At 38.9% G+C, this 16,203-nt stretch overlaps 1 protein-coding gene across 35 annotated transcripts in view; it reads right to left on the reverse strand.

Annotated features, from left to right (window-relative positions):
• The window catches only part of frmd4a (FERM domain containing 4A), a 301,811-nt gene that overhangs the window by 28,256 nt on the left and 257,352 nt on the right, over positions 1-16,203 (reverse strand). For 26 of the 35 annotated variants that reach the window (XM_087292261.1, XM_087292267.1, XM_087292258.1 and 23 more), the window contains 3 exons: positions 6,973-7,049; positions 1,534-1,672; positions 1,131-1,272 (listed from right to left, as the gene is read on the reverse strand). In XM_087292261.1, the coding sequence (XP_087148387.1) occupies positions 1,131-1,272; positions 1,534-1,672; positions 6,973-7,049 (358 nt within the window). Of the gene's footprint in view, positions 1-1,130; positions 1,273-1,533; positions 1,676-6,972; positions 7,050-16,203 lie in introns of all 35 variants that reach the window. The other 9 variants (XM_087292247.1, XM_087292250.1, XM_087292244.1 and 6 more) reach the window with 1 other exon arrangement.

Genomic DNA, 16,203 nt, shown 5'->3' on the forward strand with positions numbered 1-16,203 from the left:
ATCTATACATGATCCACACACAAAAATAATACAAAATTCAATACCTTGTAAAATAGCATTTAAGACTTTTTAATAATTTTTTAAGGGCCTTAAGTGTCTCTAAATTGATTTAATCATTTTTAAGACCCCGCGGATACCCTGTTATTAGGAATGCACTACATTTTTAGCGCTGAAAATTATCGGCTGAAATGAAAGGTTTTCAGTCGAAGGAGAAAAATGGCTGAAAATACGAGCCAAAAGTGTTTAGTGTGCTGTTTCACTCTCACAGTCATAGTCAGTGTGTGATGCGAATCAGCTTTCACACCGGACAAGGAAAGCACTGCACTATGAAACCTATTTATTTCAATAGCTTGCAATGTGCTAGGGTGGGTTGTTGTCTCAACTCGATCAATGTCAATAAAATTGTACTGTTAATAAAATGTGGTTATTTTATTGTTTCCATTTAAAATAGTACAATTTAAGTTAATTTATAATTTAATTGATATTATTTGATTAAAAAAGAAATAATACTTACAAAGCATCTTCTCTGTCAGTTTTGAGTTTTCAGCCAAGTGCATTTGGATTTGGACCAGGATTTTCATTTTAGTGCATCCCCACTTCTAACATGCCCAAGGCGATGAGCTTCAGTCTTGTAACATCAGTTTTGCACTTCGTATTTAGTCATATTATTGAATTTACTACACTGACACTATTGAATGGACTGTTGAATAACTGCTTTACAGCGGAATTGTGAGTTCCCGGCTGGGGTCCCGGATTTCATGATCCAACACATATTTATGGAAGTCTTTTTTGCCACAAGATAATGAAAGGTGAAAAAAGATCAGCAATTCTAGGTTAAGATCCCCAAATTCTGACTGTTTACTCACATTTGCAGGATCTAACCAATTCCACGACAGAAACAAGCTTCTAAATTGACTCAAGCTCACTTTTCATATGTAGAGCTGATGAACGTGACATAGTTATTAAACAACAGAACCAACACTTAACTGACTTGAGCAGGATAATGACACTATTGTCTTCTTAGAGATAATTGAAGTGTGCATCACTCGCTCCGTCATCTATTATTATATTACTGTGAAACACACTGTAGGCATAAACTGGACTTGAGAGAGTATTGTGCGATTTCTGACCTGAGGACAGTAGGCTCCCGCTGCTCCCGCTGATGATTTTGCCTTTGCTGCCCATGTTGGCCAGTTTGGAGGTCTTGAGGGTCCCAGTTTCAGTCAGGTCTATGGCTATCTCATTCAGACTGCGAGCTGCATGGATTTTACTCTGGGAGACAAAGACAGAGAAAGTGAATGTGCTTGCCAGCTGTGTCGAGTGTGTCAGAATTTTCCAAGAGACACACATTCCACAGCTTTTAAAAGTGTAACACAATCCTTTCTCAGCAAAGTCTGAGACAGATAGTTATGTGTGTGTGACTGTGGAGTGACGGCAGTTCAGTTAGATGGTTAGAGGTAGACCACAGAAACACAGGAAGGTCATAGGCACACTAAAAGATGATTAGAGACTGATCTAAAAATGCCCTCTCACCTTGCTCTGTTTGCGGTCCAGGTAGAACTGGTGTTGGCTGATGGCCATGGCCCAGATGGATTTAATGAGGGTGGGACAGGCGTACCAGGTGTGCACGGCGATGCCACTGTGACCAAACGTCCTCCGCGTTACCGACGCCCTACAGTTGGTGCGAACACAAAACGACTTTATATTCACTGAATTTTACGACACCGTCAGTGCAGAAACAGATGCTTATTATTGGTGAAAACATTGTCATTTATTAACAGATGGGCACCGGCTTTGTGTTTGACAAATTAATAAATGCACTGCCATAAAATGTTACTTCCTCAGAACATTCAAAACCATTGTAAAGACAGCCAATAAACACCTGTGGACATATTATATTGCTTGGCTAGTTACAGTAAAGGTAAAAAATATTAGGATTAACATTTTTTAATTTCCCTTAACAGCATTTTCACCTTCCCATTCAAAAAGAACAATCGATTGTTTTTAGCAATGCATCTTCGCAATAGAAATATGCTACAAAAAATGTAAAATTTTTAAAACTTTTTTTTTAGCATTTAAAGGTTTCATGGCAATATTTTGTTAACTTCAAGAGTTCACACTTAGCTGATGATTGATTATAAAGCTTGTTTGATATGATGTCCCGGTAGAGAGCCTTGAGCTTAGAAGGGCAAGAGAGGAGTTTGAGCTCAGGTAGGTCTCGAGAACTCCCCTGGTTTAGCTAGGGCCTATGATAGATTATAGGGATTGCTATGGAGAGATAAACAGGTGAATGAAAGGCATAGGTAGGAGCCTAATTATTGCTGCATTCACACCAGACGCGGAAGAAGCATCAAATGGGAGTGATTTACATGTTAAGTCAATGCAAAGATGCAAATAGACATCCTGCTGCCCAATACGCACGAATGAGGCAGTGCAATTGATCCGATTCATGTGAATTATTCGATTCGCGCAAATAAATCAGAGCGAGTTAAACGTTTTGCGAAAATGAGTTTCTCTCGAATCGCTCAAGTTGGAAAATCTGAACTTCAGCGGACATTTGCGCTGCGTCAATCAGGAGCTTTGTGTTGTAGGGGTGTGCTTATGACGTATCTGTTGTTGGTGTCCCGGGGATAAATCCTCCTGCTGACACCAGACAAAAGTTGATCAAACTGGGCTCGGCTCAGTCGGAAGCACAGCTGAAAGCCTCCATCATGCAGGTTAAGTTTCTGGAGGAGTTTATGAACTCACAGAGCTGGGTGCACCTCTGAAAGGATTTAGTGGACTCACCGGGCAGACAGAAGCCCCATCCATGACGTGAATCCGCGTCTATTGCTTAGTGAATATGACACGCAAATGAAGCGGAGTTGATGCGTTAATGAAGCGAGTAAACTCAAAATGTTCATTCGCTTATCTACATAATTTATCCGCGCGTACCGCATCTGGTGTGAACACAGCATAAGAGCTCATCTACAGTGTCAATTTGGTTTAGTCAATTCACTTGTGTCGCATGTCTTTGGGCTGTGGGAGGAAACCGGGGAAAAACCTACATTAACACAGGGAAAACATGCACACTCTGCACAGAAACATCGACTGGCCTAGTAAGAACTTGAACCAGTGCTGTTCTTGCAGTGAGGCAACAGTGCTAACCACTGAGCTGCCATATCCGGGAAAAGGGAGGAGAACTAGGGGTGGAAGAGGGGATTCTTCAAGACAACGATAAGGTAAGAAACTCTGGTTATTTATAGTGTGTTAGGAATCGGCTGATTGGTGAATCATGTGTTAGCTAATGCAGGACCGGCCGTGGTCAATCATAAGCCTGGGATCCTCTTAAAATTAGATTATAAATAAACTCAACGTAAGGATGCAACGTATGGATCACAACCCACGGTTCGGAACGCACGTGACTGCAGATTAATAACTTTTTAGTTGTAAATTATCCTTAATGTGTAATAATTGCCTCCCGCGTCCTTCAATTTGCATGTATGAAAACATTTGAGCTTTCCTGTAAAATATAATGACGACGGAAGAAGTGGTGGAGGCACCTTCAGTAAATGCTTTCTTAAGTTATTAAATGTGTTTTTGGCCACTACTTGTTTATCCTACATCAAAGAATTCAGTGTAAACATGCAGAATTATTTATGAAAAGATCAGGATCTCAATTCAAACACCCACGCAACAAATTATAAATAAAAAATATACGTTTTTTTTCAGTATTGGAAGTATCAATATATAATTTTTTTATGTTCAGCTGGCTATTTCTAGATTTTTATTAAACTTACAGGTTCTAAGTTCTGTTTGTTAAAACCAAATGTTTCTTGCAGTATTGTTTTTGTAATAAATTGAAAGCTAATGACATTTGTCTCCTCCCTTTTTTGTTAATATAAAAACTGGTCCAATCCGTGACTCAAAAACCATAGTGTGATCCGTTACACCACTAGCTTTAATGTAGCTTCTTAAACACACTTCTATCTAAAAACAAGCAGCTTGAGCAAACAAATTGCTCAAAAGTTAGGGTAAAGATTTAAATTTGCTTAAAGTATTTATTTTACCAAGAATGGATTCACACATAAAAACACACAAATCCAAGTCCTGTCATCTCCCATATTACTAGCAGCCAGAAAAATGTATACATTTAGGTGTGAGATATGAACTGGTGTTAGCACATAATACTCCTAACAGTTCTGAAAAGTATCGGCTTAGCGTACCACACACGGCGCAGCCCACATATACACACACCATTTACACTGTGGTCAAACGCAGTGCACGTGTGTGTCCTGTGATGGGCTTTATAAAATCCTCCAGGCCTCTCCACTAGAAGAAGATGAACAGCAGACCCTCACTCTTATCAAAACTTTATTAGCATGCGCATGTGTGTGTGTGTTGCAATGACTCTAACTGAATGACAGTGAACCTAACAAGAAGGAAAATACATCATGCTGCAAAATAAACAGATTCTTTCATCTTCCTAAACTGTTTTGCTCTCTTTCATGTCTTATTTCCACGGCCTCCAGCATTTCTGTGAACTCCCTGCGTGTTCTCTGCGTTTCTGGGCTGTCGTGGTGGTTGTTTGAACAGCGTGAATGAGGTGGTTTATCTGTCAGCATCTGAGGCAACGTGTGCTGCTGCTTTTGGCAGCGTCTGCTCTCCTAAAGAGACTAACCAGCCCTCAGCACACACTGATGATGTCATGAGGGTCTGATTAAACCCTAAACGCATCCTAATATCAATAGAGAGTCAGGATAAATGGAAGATCCACAGTTTTGACACATCAAGAGAGAAAAACACAGGATCAGGATAAACTCAAATCACATCTCTAGAGCTGGAGACACAGATCAGGTTTTCGTTCATCTATGCCGGATGTATTTCTACCCTCCTCTCCATGGGACACAGGAAGTCAGAGATTTCAACTCAATAACAAATAGCTTAGCTTGGTGAAGGCTTGTGGATGGATGGAGGTCAACCAGATGTAACTACGAACATATTTACCTCACAATGTTTCTCTTTAGGAACAGCAGTCCTGTCAAAAGTCTCATATATTTTTAGTGTTGCTTAAAGGGACAGAAAATTAAACTATCGTGAACACTGGGAGAACATGCAAACCTTACACAGAAATGCCAACTGGCCCAGCTGGGACTTGACCAGCGACCTTCTTGCTGTGAGGCGACAGTGCTTTCATAGTATTTCCATAGTTTTCTAATATAGAAGTCAATGGTTACAGGTTTTCCGCTTTTTTTGTGTGTTTAACAGAAGAAGGAATCTTATAAAGGTCTATAACCCTTTAAATAACCCCGTAAATAGTGAGTACATTTTCATTTTAGGGTGAACTATGCCCTTAACTCTTGTTTTTAAGTGCTCTATAAAGTTGATACTTTATGGTTTACTATACCACGTTTGGAGGCTCAGTTCATCAAGTCATGTTTTGTCTACGTAACATAAATTATTCTCACAATGGAACCCCCCAAAAAATTAAAGGAAAAAAACAAACAACACGCTGAGACCTTTTAAAAAAGTGTTTCTCAACCACGTTCCTGGAGGACCACTAACACTGCATGTTTTAAATGTTTCCTTACAGGTTTATTACAGGTCTTTCAGTATCTGCTAATGAGCTGTTGTTCTGAATTAGGGCTGGGCGATAAAATCGGTATCAGTATTTATTGACCGAACACCATTGTCAATATCGATAATAAAAAAGTTAGATATTATTTCGTTATGAAGTGCTATAGTTTTATTAAAATGTGACTGCTGAGCGTGCGCCTTGGAAGCAATGCCAATAAGCTTAGGGTGTCCGTTTGTCATATCCACTGGAGCCGCACATATGGGAGTACCAAGGGAGCACCAATGCACATTTTCCAGGTACACTAAGCTAAAAAAACTTCTGAAGTTTTCCTGAATGCCCCGAGGAAAAACATGCAAACTCCACACAGAAACGCCAACTGAACCAGCCGAGGCTCAAACCAGCGTCATTCTTGCTGTGAAGTGACAGCACTACCTACTGCGCCACCATTTCTAAAAGTATTGTTAAAAAAATATTCAATAATTATTGATATCGAATGATATGAAACATGATTTTGTGATAATTTTTTTTGCAATATCACCCAGCCCTATTCTGAATCAGGTGTGTTTATTCAGGGAGACATGGAAAATGTGCAGAGCTGGTGGTCCTCCAGGAAAGTGGTTGAGAAACACTCTTTTAAACCATCTTAACAAGCTTGTCAGGTTGGAGTGAAAGTGGTACCCAGTACTGTCAATGTGTTAGACAGATTGATTATATTGAGGTAAAGTTGGTTTTATATTCACACATATGTTCATTGACATCTTGTGACACACCCCTTATATTGTTTACCATGGTACTTTCAATATTTGGTCTGCAATCACATGTACGTATGAGTTCAAAACAACATTAGCCATATTGATTTGACTGTGAACAATGTTGTACTTTGATAGTCATTGGCTGCTAATATGATTCCACTATTTCGAATTTGCAAGGAATACTTTTCCAAAAGGATATTAAGAAGAACGTTTGAATGTGTGATTATAAAACCAACTTTACCTCAATATTGTTTATTAGCTTATAGTCCATGATCTGTGTGTGTATGTATGTGGCACGTCATGATTTTGCCATGCACGATGCAATCCTCAATTAACATCTATGTTGATCCTGGAGCATAATTTTTGTTAGAAAAAGTAATCCATACAGTACCTATTCCCTACCTCTAAACCCAACCATAACTGTAAATTATTCCCTAAATCAGAGGGGAATAATAGTTGGACAACAATCATGTAGAAGTGCATAAACCTAACTGTTAGCCTAAACATAAACATCTAAACATACCCCTTATTTCCGACTGGCTGATTGGAATGTTGTTCCAGGATCAACATAGATGTTAACCCAGTAACATGTTTTACTTGGTGAAATCAGGTTGCCAGTTTGTGTGTGTGAGCAAGCATGTGCAGACTGTAATGTAGATTTACCTTCTCGGGTCATGGACTTCCACTGAGAACTTCTTCTCCCTGAAGTACAGATTCTCCAACTGTCTCCATTGGAACACCTGCAGAGACGAGAGAACGTTTTCAGAACATTCCCACAACCTTGATCTAACATTCCACGGATGTTCTTCAGAATCCTTCCAGATCACAACAGGACATTAAAAGAGAATCCAGAATCCAAGATATCTGACTTTTCCGTTCACTTTCGTGCATGTGGCGAGTATGTGTGTGTTTAAAATCCTCCTTAGGCACAGGGGAACAATGAGTCCTCCTCTGTATATGTGTAGAAAGTGAGAGACTGTTTGGATCTAGAGAGATGAAGAGAGAAAGAGAGAGAGCAAGCAAAAGTGGGAGGAGTCAGACTCTTTCCAAGCCTCTCCTCCCTCTGGGAGACACGCTTCCTGCGTGGGCGGAGTTTACAGTGAGTTCAGGGTGATGTGTTTGTGTGTGTGTGTGCTGTAGTAACCCCTCAAAATGCAGCGCTGCAGCTTTGTTCAACTCCTCCACCTCTTTTCCCCTCATTCACTCAAGAAATCAGGTTCTGGTTCTCATTATACACCATCACGCACACACACTCGGCTGTCTGAGGTACAAACACTGAATTCCAAGAGACATCAGCTGCACAGACACAACGAAAACGCAAAGGATGGTGTGATGGTATTGCTTTTACTTCAAATAAAAATGTCTTCTTAAGATAAATAACATCTAAACTATCAATTACCTAAATAATTACTGTTAATAGGCACTAAAATACCTTATATACACAATCGTTTCTTGGCAAAGAGCTTGAGTTGTGGGGGGAAATAAAAGAAAAATAAAGGAAAAGAGAAATGGATGGGGAGAGAAAGGGAGGGGGTTGGCTTGAAGTGCTCAAGAATTTTAAGAGCCTGGGAAAACAATGGACAGATGAAGGAAGAGGGGAGGGAAGGAACATAGTTACACACATACACACACAACTATTTCAACATATATCACCACAATTGGGAATTAAGTGCTGGTTCTTATTTAGGATGGGTTTTATTTTTTTAAAGTACTGAAGTCATGTGAACTTCACAATGTTTGGATTGGATAGTGATTCGTTAAAGTCTGCAGTGTCTCCGTTATGACAGAAAAAGCACATAATAACAATTCAAATAGGCAAGTTTTAGATTTAAGGTTGGATTAAAATATGAATTGATCGCAATATGAGATCGTAATAGAGAATATGACTAGCTGCAGCTATATAATAAATATTAATATGATTTGTGAACATTCATTCATTTTCCCTCGGCGTAGTCCCTTATTTTTCAGGGGTCGCCACAGCGGAATGAACCACCAACATTCCAGAAATGTTTTACGCAGCAGATGCCCTTCCAGCTGCAACCTAGTACTGAGAAACACCAATACACACTGACATACAGTACACACTCTCATAAACTATGGGCAATTAGGTTGATTCAATTTACCAATAGCGCATGTCTTTGGACTGTGGGGTAAACCGGAGCACCCGGAGAAAGCCCACGCCAACACATGGAGCACATGCAATCTCCATACAGAAATGCCAACTGGCCCAGCTGGGACTCGAACCAGCAACCTTCTTGCTGTGAGGCGACAGCGCTAAACAAATCACCCCGATTTGTGTACATTGATTAGCTAACATCGTTTTTTAATGCTTTTCTTGTAAAGAGTCAGTTTTAGTCTTGCTATTGGTTTAAAATGATCTCGTAACACTCAGTTGCTTTTATTGTAAACTAAAGCTATCAAAATAAAACTAAAATAAATCATACATATTAAATGATGCCTTGTGAAATTACTTCATTTAAGTTTAATTAAAACACTAAAACGGTGGGGAAAAAATGAAACATGAAAACAAACCAAACATTAAAATGAATGCTAGCTCACTTGCAACTCTTTGTGGGCTGGACTGGTTTGAGTAGTGGACCCTACACACTTCTCTGTAAATTATTAATTTTATTTCATCTATTTTCTTGACAATATTGTATTATATTGTATCTGACATTCTGTGTTTTGTGAAATGGCCTTTGTACTCTTTCTGTTCTAGTTAATTAACTAATCAATTAATTTTCATCTGCTTTTCCGGGGTCTCAGGGGGTTGCAGTCTCAGGCGAAAACCCTAGACTTAAACGCATGGAACACATTTTCCTATGTAGGCATCCAGGAGGCATCCAAACAAATGCTAGAGCCACCTCAGCTGACTTCTCTCGATGTGGAGGAGCAGCGACTCTACTCCGAGCTCCTCCCGGGTGACAAAGCTCCTCACCCTATCTATAAGGGTGCGCCCTGCCACCCTGCAAAGGACACTAATTTCGGCCGCTTGTATCCGAGATCTTGTCCTTTTGGTCATGACCCAAAGCTCATGGCCATTGGTGAAATTAGGTACGTAGATTGACCGGTAAATCGAGAGCTTTGCCTTTCGGCTCAACTCCTTCTTTACCACAATGAATTACTGCTGCTGCTGCTGCACTGACCCACCTGTCAATCTCACAGTCAGTCCTTCCCTCACTTATGAACAAAGATATTTGAACTCCTCCACCTGGGGTAAGGACTTTCCTTTTTTTTTTTTAAATGACACCTTTGCGTCTGGCGTTTTGCGCGTTGGTGTGCACGATCACATTGACACCCTTTATTTAGGCACAAAGCGATTAAACGTCGACGGAAAACGGGAGCAAAAAATGTCACGGTGTGCACGAACCTTTAGTACTATTAAGAGAACCAATTGTACAATTAAGATACAAAGAGAACACTTTTTCAGCGTCGTGAAGCCCAGAAAATAAACAACTTTATATTTTCCACCCTAACATACCATAAAAAAGTGCAACTGAACAGGACAGAGATGCTGATGGTGTTAAACTGAACTTTTCGTGCTGTTTATGAGACGCTTTGGTGGTCTCATGGGACAAAGAACAAACTTGACCCTCAACACTTTCAAAACAACGTTCATTATAGAGATACAAATCTTAAGAGAGAGAGAAAGCGAGAGAGAGAGTGAGTGAGAGGAAAAAGAGAGTGTGAGACCCTACAATGTTCCATGACATCTAAACACTAGCTTTCTGCAGTTATAGGAGCCAATGAGGCGTAGAGCATTAACCACACCCGATTATTTCGGGTAGAACTTTGGACGTCAGCTATTGTTCTGGATTTAGACAATCTTCCTGAAAAAGTGTGTGTGATTTTGAGGCGTGCAGTCACGAGAGGTTGTAAAAGAGGGGAAAAGGCATCTCAAAGGGCCCCATGTGCCCATCGATGCTCTCATGTGCTGAATCCTGGTTAGTTCCAGCACATATTTTACTGACAGCTGGCCTGTGTTCTAGGCCTCGTGTTGTTTGGTTATTTAGATCTCTGGAAACAGGGTTAAACCTTGCCCTAGACTTCAAAGGATTTTAAATGAGGGCTCATAGCCGTGGTGATGGGGTCCAGAGATTGGCCATGTTTCTGTCTAAAAACCCACCTCTCCACTCTGAAAACACAGATGGAGCTGATTCTGGTAAAGTCTGATGTTAGAATGCTGGAAAACTAAAGATGTTTTTTTTTTTAAGATCAAGCAAATTTCTAATTATTTGTTGCTAGTTTTATTAATACTTTTAATTAGTATAATATAAAATATATAAAAATCTATATCGAAAGGGTTTTTAAATACTTTTTCTACATGGTTTTAAATAGTAAAGTCTGATGTTAGAATGCTGGCAAACTAAAAACTTTTTTAATAAAAGGAGGATGCATATTCATTTGTTATAATCAAAACTTTTAATGAATAAAATTTATGAAATATAAAATATATAAAAATCTATATTGAAAGGGTTTTTAAATACTTTTTATACATGATTTTAATCAGTAAGGTCTGATGTTAGAATGCTGACAAACTAAAAACATTTTTTTTAAATAGAGCATGCATATTTCTAATTATTTGTCATCATCAATACTTTTAATGAATAATATATATATGAAATAAGAAATATATAAAAATCTATGTCAAACGGGTTTTTAAATACTTTTACAAAATATATATATAATATTAATCAGTAATATTAATATCAAGATTGATGCTAGAATGCTGGCAAATTAAACACTTTTTTTAAGGAGCATACATATTTCTAAATATTTGTCATTAATTTTATCAATACTTTTAATAAATAAAATATTAAATACATGACAATCTGTACTTTTTATACACAATCTTAAATAATGTATTAAACTGGTTAAAGCATATTTGTAATGTTTTGAAAGATTTCAGCACGAAACTAATTATGTTCTTACCATGTTTCCGCTGCAGTTTCCACAAAACTAAGAAATAGTTTTACAGCATCAAATTTGCACGGTAATAAATGACATTTAAAAACAAAATATATTCAATAGAATGTAGCAGTTTTAAAGTGTAATAGTATTTCACAACATTACTGTATGTTTGACATTATTTTAATCAAATAAACAGGGTTGTTGAGCACAAGGGACTCAAATTAAATTAAAATAAGTGCTGGACAAAAACATAATCGTGAACAATCGCTTCTAAAACAAAAGTTTGTTTTGACATAATTTAAGTGTGTGTACTGTGTATATTTGTGTAAATACACAGGTATGCATATACAGTTGAAGTCAGAATTATTAGCCCCCCTGTTTATGTTTTTCCCCAATTTCTGTTTAACGGAGATTTTTTTCAACACATTTCTAAACCTAATAGTTTAATAACTCATCTCTAATAATAATTGATTTATCTTTTCCATGATGACAGTAAATAATATTTGACTAGATATTTTTCAAGACACTTCTATACAGCTTAAAGTGACATTTAAAGGCTTAACTAGGTTAATTAATTTTACTAGGCAGGTTAGGGTAATTAGGCAAGTCATTGTATAATGATGGTTTGTTCTGTAGAATATCTAGCTAATAATTCTGACTTCAACTGTATTTGAGAAAATGTTTATTTATGTCTAGATATAAATTATAAATGTTATAAAGGAGTTAACGATATAAAGGAGTTAACATTTCAGGGAATTTCTGGTGTAAATGTCACAGCTGTGTCATCAGTATGACTCACATTCAGTGCAGTTACTTTTAATATAATGCACAACGCCCACCCTGCAGTCTGTCTGTACACAAAATAATACAATGACCCCCCTGCACACCCTACTCTCTCACAAAGAGTACAGGAAGACTGTGTGTGTGTGTGGCATGCTTTTTTCTTAGACTGAGCTATAATGAGCGCTTATGAGAAAAGACAGGGCATTGTAGAGGTCAAAGGTCACCGGCAGCAGACAGGAGGAAGACAATCATCGGTGACTCAAGGGCTGCAATCCCATGATTCATAGCTGTAACATTAAATCTGGGTAGAAATGCCTTTAGAATGGCATTCATATGGTTTAATAAGGCATATCTTAGAGTAACTAGAGGTAATGAGCTGATCTGAAGTAATGCGAAAGAGCTACGCACATGCCAGATTTTTGGGGAGTGGTCCCGGATTCGTCAGAGACACTAATGTTTCCAGCATGTTGTGTGTTGTCAGGGCGACAGTAATCCTGCGGGTGTCTGCTGCTGGGTTTCCTGTTGCGGGTTTTGGAGTCAGAGAGGCTTGCTGGAGGGAGCTTAGGTAGAGGACAATAGCTCTCGATGATGAAACCACAAACGTACTGGCTACACCTTCACACACACACTTTGGCACAGATGCATTGTGGTCTCTCATTAGGAGACGGTTTCAATTAGCTTGAAACTCATTAAATAAACCCAACCGCTAACTCACCGAGTCTGCAGCTTTTAGTGTGTGGCATATTTTACTGTATATCGTCCTGCAGTCTCACACACACGCTTCCCACAGATGGAGTACAGCCACTAATCATTCGCGTATGTGAGCTTATCATCAAAACACACAAACGTGTAAGCATGTGTGATGGAGACCAACTGTGTAATGGGAGCGTTAGTGGCAATGACCCGTCTGAAAGGCAGATCAGGAGAAAGTTGCAGTCTGGGATTTAATGAGTTTAAGAATTAAAAGAATAATATGTATGATTTTTGCATCTAAATATTAAAAAACAACTAATGCAGTGTATTATAGTGCATCCAATAAGTATTCACAGCGCTTCACCTTTTCCAAATTTTCTTATGTTACAGCCTTATTCCAAAATGAATTAAATTCATTTTTTTCCTCAAAATTCGACACACAATACCCCAAAATGACAATGTGAAAAATTATTTTTTGAAATTGTTGCAAATTTATTAAAAAATAAAAAAATCCTGAAAAATCACATGTACATCAGTATTCACAGCCTTTGCTCAATACTTTGTTGATGCACCTCAAGTCTTTTTGAATATGATGCCACAAGCTCTATCAGGTTGGATGGGAAGCGAGGGTGTATAGCCATTTTCAGATCTCTCCAGAGATGTTCAATAGGATGTAGATCTGGGCTCTGGCTGGGCCACTCAAGGACATTCACAGTTGTTTTGAAGCCACTCCATTGATATTTTGGCGGTGTGCTTTGGGTTATTGTCCTGCTGGAAGATGAACCGTCGCCCCAGTCAGAGGTCAAGAGCACTTTGAATCAGGTTTTCATTCAAGATGTGTCATTCACCACTATGCTTCACTGTAGGGATGGTATTAGCCTGGTGATGAGCGGTGCCTGGCATCAGACTAGAGAATTTTGCTTCTTATGGACTGAGAGTCCTTCTCATGCCTTTTGGCAAATTCCAGGCAGAGAATGGCCTCCGTCTGTCCACTCTACCATACAGGCCACACAGGATTGCTGCACAGATAATTGTCCTTCTGTAAGGTTCTCCTTTCTCCACAGATGAACGCTGGAGCTCAGATAGAGTGACCATCGGGTTATTGATCACCTCTCTGACTAAGGCTCTTCTGCCCCGATCACTCAGCTCTAGGAAAAGTCCTGGTGGTTCCAAACATCTTCCACTTACAGATGATGGATGCCACTGTGCTCATTGGAACTTTCAGTGCAGCAGAAATGTTTCTGTAACCTTCCCCAGCCTTAAGAGACAATCCTGTCTCGGAGGTCTACAAACAATTCCTTTGTCTTCATGCTTGATTTGTGCTTTAACATGCACTGTCAACACTGGGACCTTATATAGACAGGTGTATGCCTTTTCAAAACATGTCCAATCCACTGAATTTACCACAGGTGAACTCCAATTACGCTGCTAAAAATCTCAAGAATGATCAGTGGAAACAGAATGTACCCGAGCTCAATTTAGAGCTTCAGGGAAAAGGCTGTAAATACTTATTACTTTTTATTTGTAATACATTTGCAACAATTTCAACAAATCTTTTTTCACATTTTCGTTATGGGTTATGATTATGCACAGGGCTCATTCACACTAAATGCATCTTTGCTTCTAAAAACACTTGACACAGTTTTTAGGACTGGGCAAGGTCCACGTGATGTGATACAATGAACGTGATATAATAACAATGTGTGTGAAAGTTGAAGATCTTTCTACTTGACACAGCAACTAAAAAACATACGCTCACATCCACATCACTTCAAAAGAAGTAAGCTTAATGGTCACACACATCCGTCCAGTGTGTGTTTATAAAAAAAAAAAGAAAAAAAAGCAATAAGCTTAGATCTGTCGCCTTTACAGCAAGAAAGTTTGAGTCCTGGCTGGGCCAGTTGGCATTTCTGTGTGGAGTTTCTGGTGCGCTATAGGTGAATTGGGTAAAAACTGATCGTAGTGTATGAGTGTGTGTGTGAATTTGAGTGTATGGGTGTTTTCCAGTACTGGGTTGGAACTGGAAGGGCATCTGCTGCGTTAAACATATGCTGGAATAATTGGCGGTTCATTCTGCTGTGGCGACCCCAATCAGGGACTAAGCCGAAGGAAAATTAATGAATGTTTTGAATAGGATATTTTGTCCATACAAGTCAGTGGGGTCCAATGTTGTTTTGCCTTGCGCTGTATGAACAGTTCTTTAAAATATATAAAGAGTATTATAAATTTGAAAAACGTAAGTGTCAGTAAATGTTAATATTTTCATTTTTGGATAATCTGTTATCCCAGTTTGTCTGGAAATGTAAGTAGAATTATAATTTTGTTTAGTTTGCATCTGTGGCGTTTTTGCAGACGCGTCTGTTCTGCTCGCTGGTTTCTCTTCCTTCCAGTCCGAGCTGCCCTCTGCTGCGTCGATTCATTTCAACTCTCGTTTTCTGTAACAGATCCTCCTCTGTAAATAGGCCTGAGTTTGGCTTTTCGCTTGGCTGGACTTTTTTGCTTTGAACGCTATTTTTAGCTTGCGGTTTTGGGGAAAGGTTTCTCTGTTGCTCACCACAGGCTGAAGTTTTCGCTTGTCCTTTTGGAGAGGATTTAAACACGGGTGTGTGCTGTGAGAATGGAAAGCTGAAGCCAGCGGGACGCACACCTGAAGTAGAGTCATTCCCACAGAAAGCGATTCTTTTCGATTTGAAAAGATTTGTAGCATTACACTTACTGGGTGCCACTGACCGTCTGTCTGAAGGTTTGACAGTCTCTGTCTAAAGTTACCAAAAACACTCGAGGGGTCAAAGCGCTAGAGGTCATGACCTTTCTGAGGTCACCACACCCAAGTGTCAGACGGTCAGACTTCTCTAGGATGACGTTGTGAGGTTAAACAAAGGTGATCAGGTGATGAACACATACTAACAAACACAGACTGGAGGAAGCTCATACTAAGTTTCAAAACACGCAGAGAAGGAAACTGCTTACATCCACTGGAATTTCTGCTAAGCACCGAGTTTTAAAAGAGAAGTGGGATTTTTCTCTCTCTCTCTTACCAAGAAACAAAGAGCTTTTCTTAAAAAGCACTGTCATAAGCTACATTTTGAGACATGACTATGATTTTGGATGCTTGCCTTAGTAAATAATGAATAAATGAAGAGTTCACTGCAAAAATTATTTTCTTACTCAGAGTTTTTGTCTTATTTTTAGTCCAAATATTTAAAAAATCCTAAATGAAGGAGCAATTTCTTGACAAATAAAAATACTGTTCAGTTTTCAGAAGTAATAAGTAAAATAATTAACTTGTTTTTCCTTAAAACAAGCAAAATTATCCAACCCAGGCTCATTCTAAAATCAAACTCCTATATACATTTCTGGAGAGCGTCAAATACATCCCAGGAGGGACACATTATGCAGTTTTTGTTTTCGCGAATCCACCGGAGGCCACTGTGTATGCTTTTTTCGATCTCAAATTTCTCTTGTAAGTGTCATTTGCGCCTACTGTTCCACCAAAGGCCACTGTCG

The sequence above is a fragment of the Danio rerio genome, chromosome 18 (assembly GCF_052040795.2).
Source record: "Danio rerio strain M-AB ecotype USA chromosome 18, GRCz13ab, whole genome shotgun sequence".
Lineage (NCBI taxonomy): Eukaryota > Metazoa > Chordata > Actinopteri > Cypriniformes > Danionidae > Danio > Danio rerio.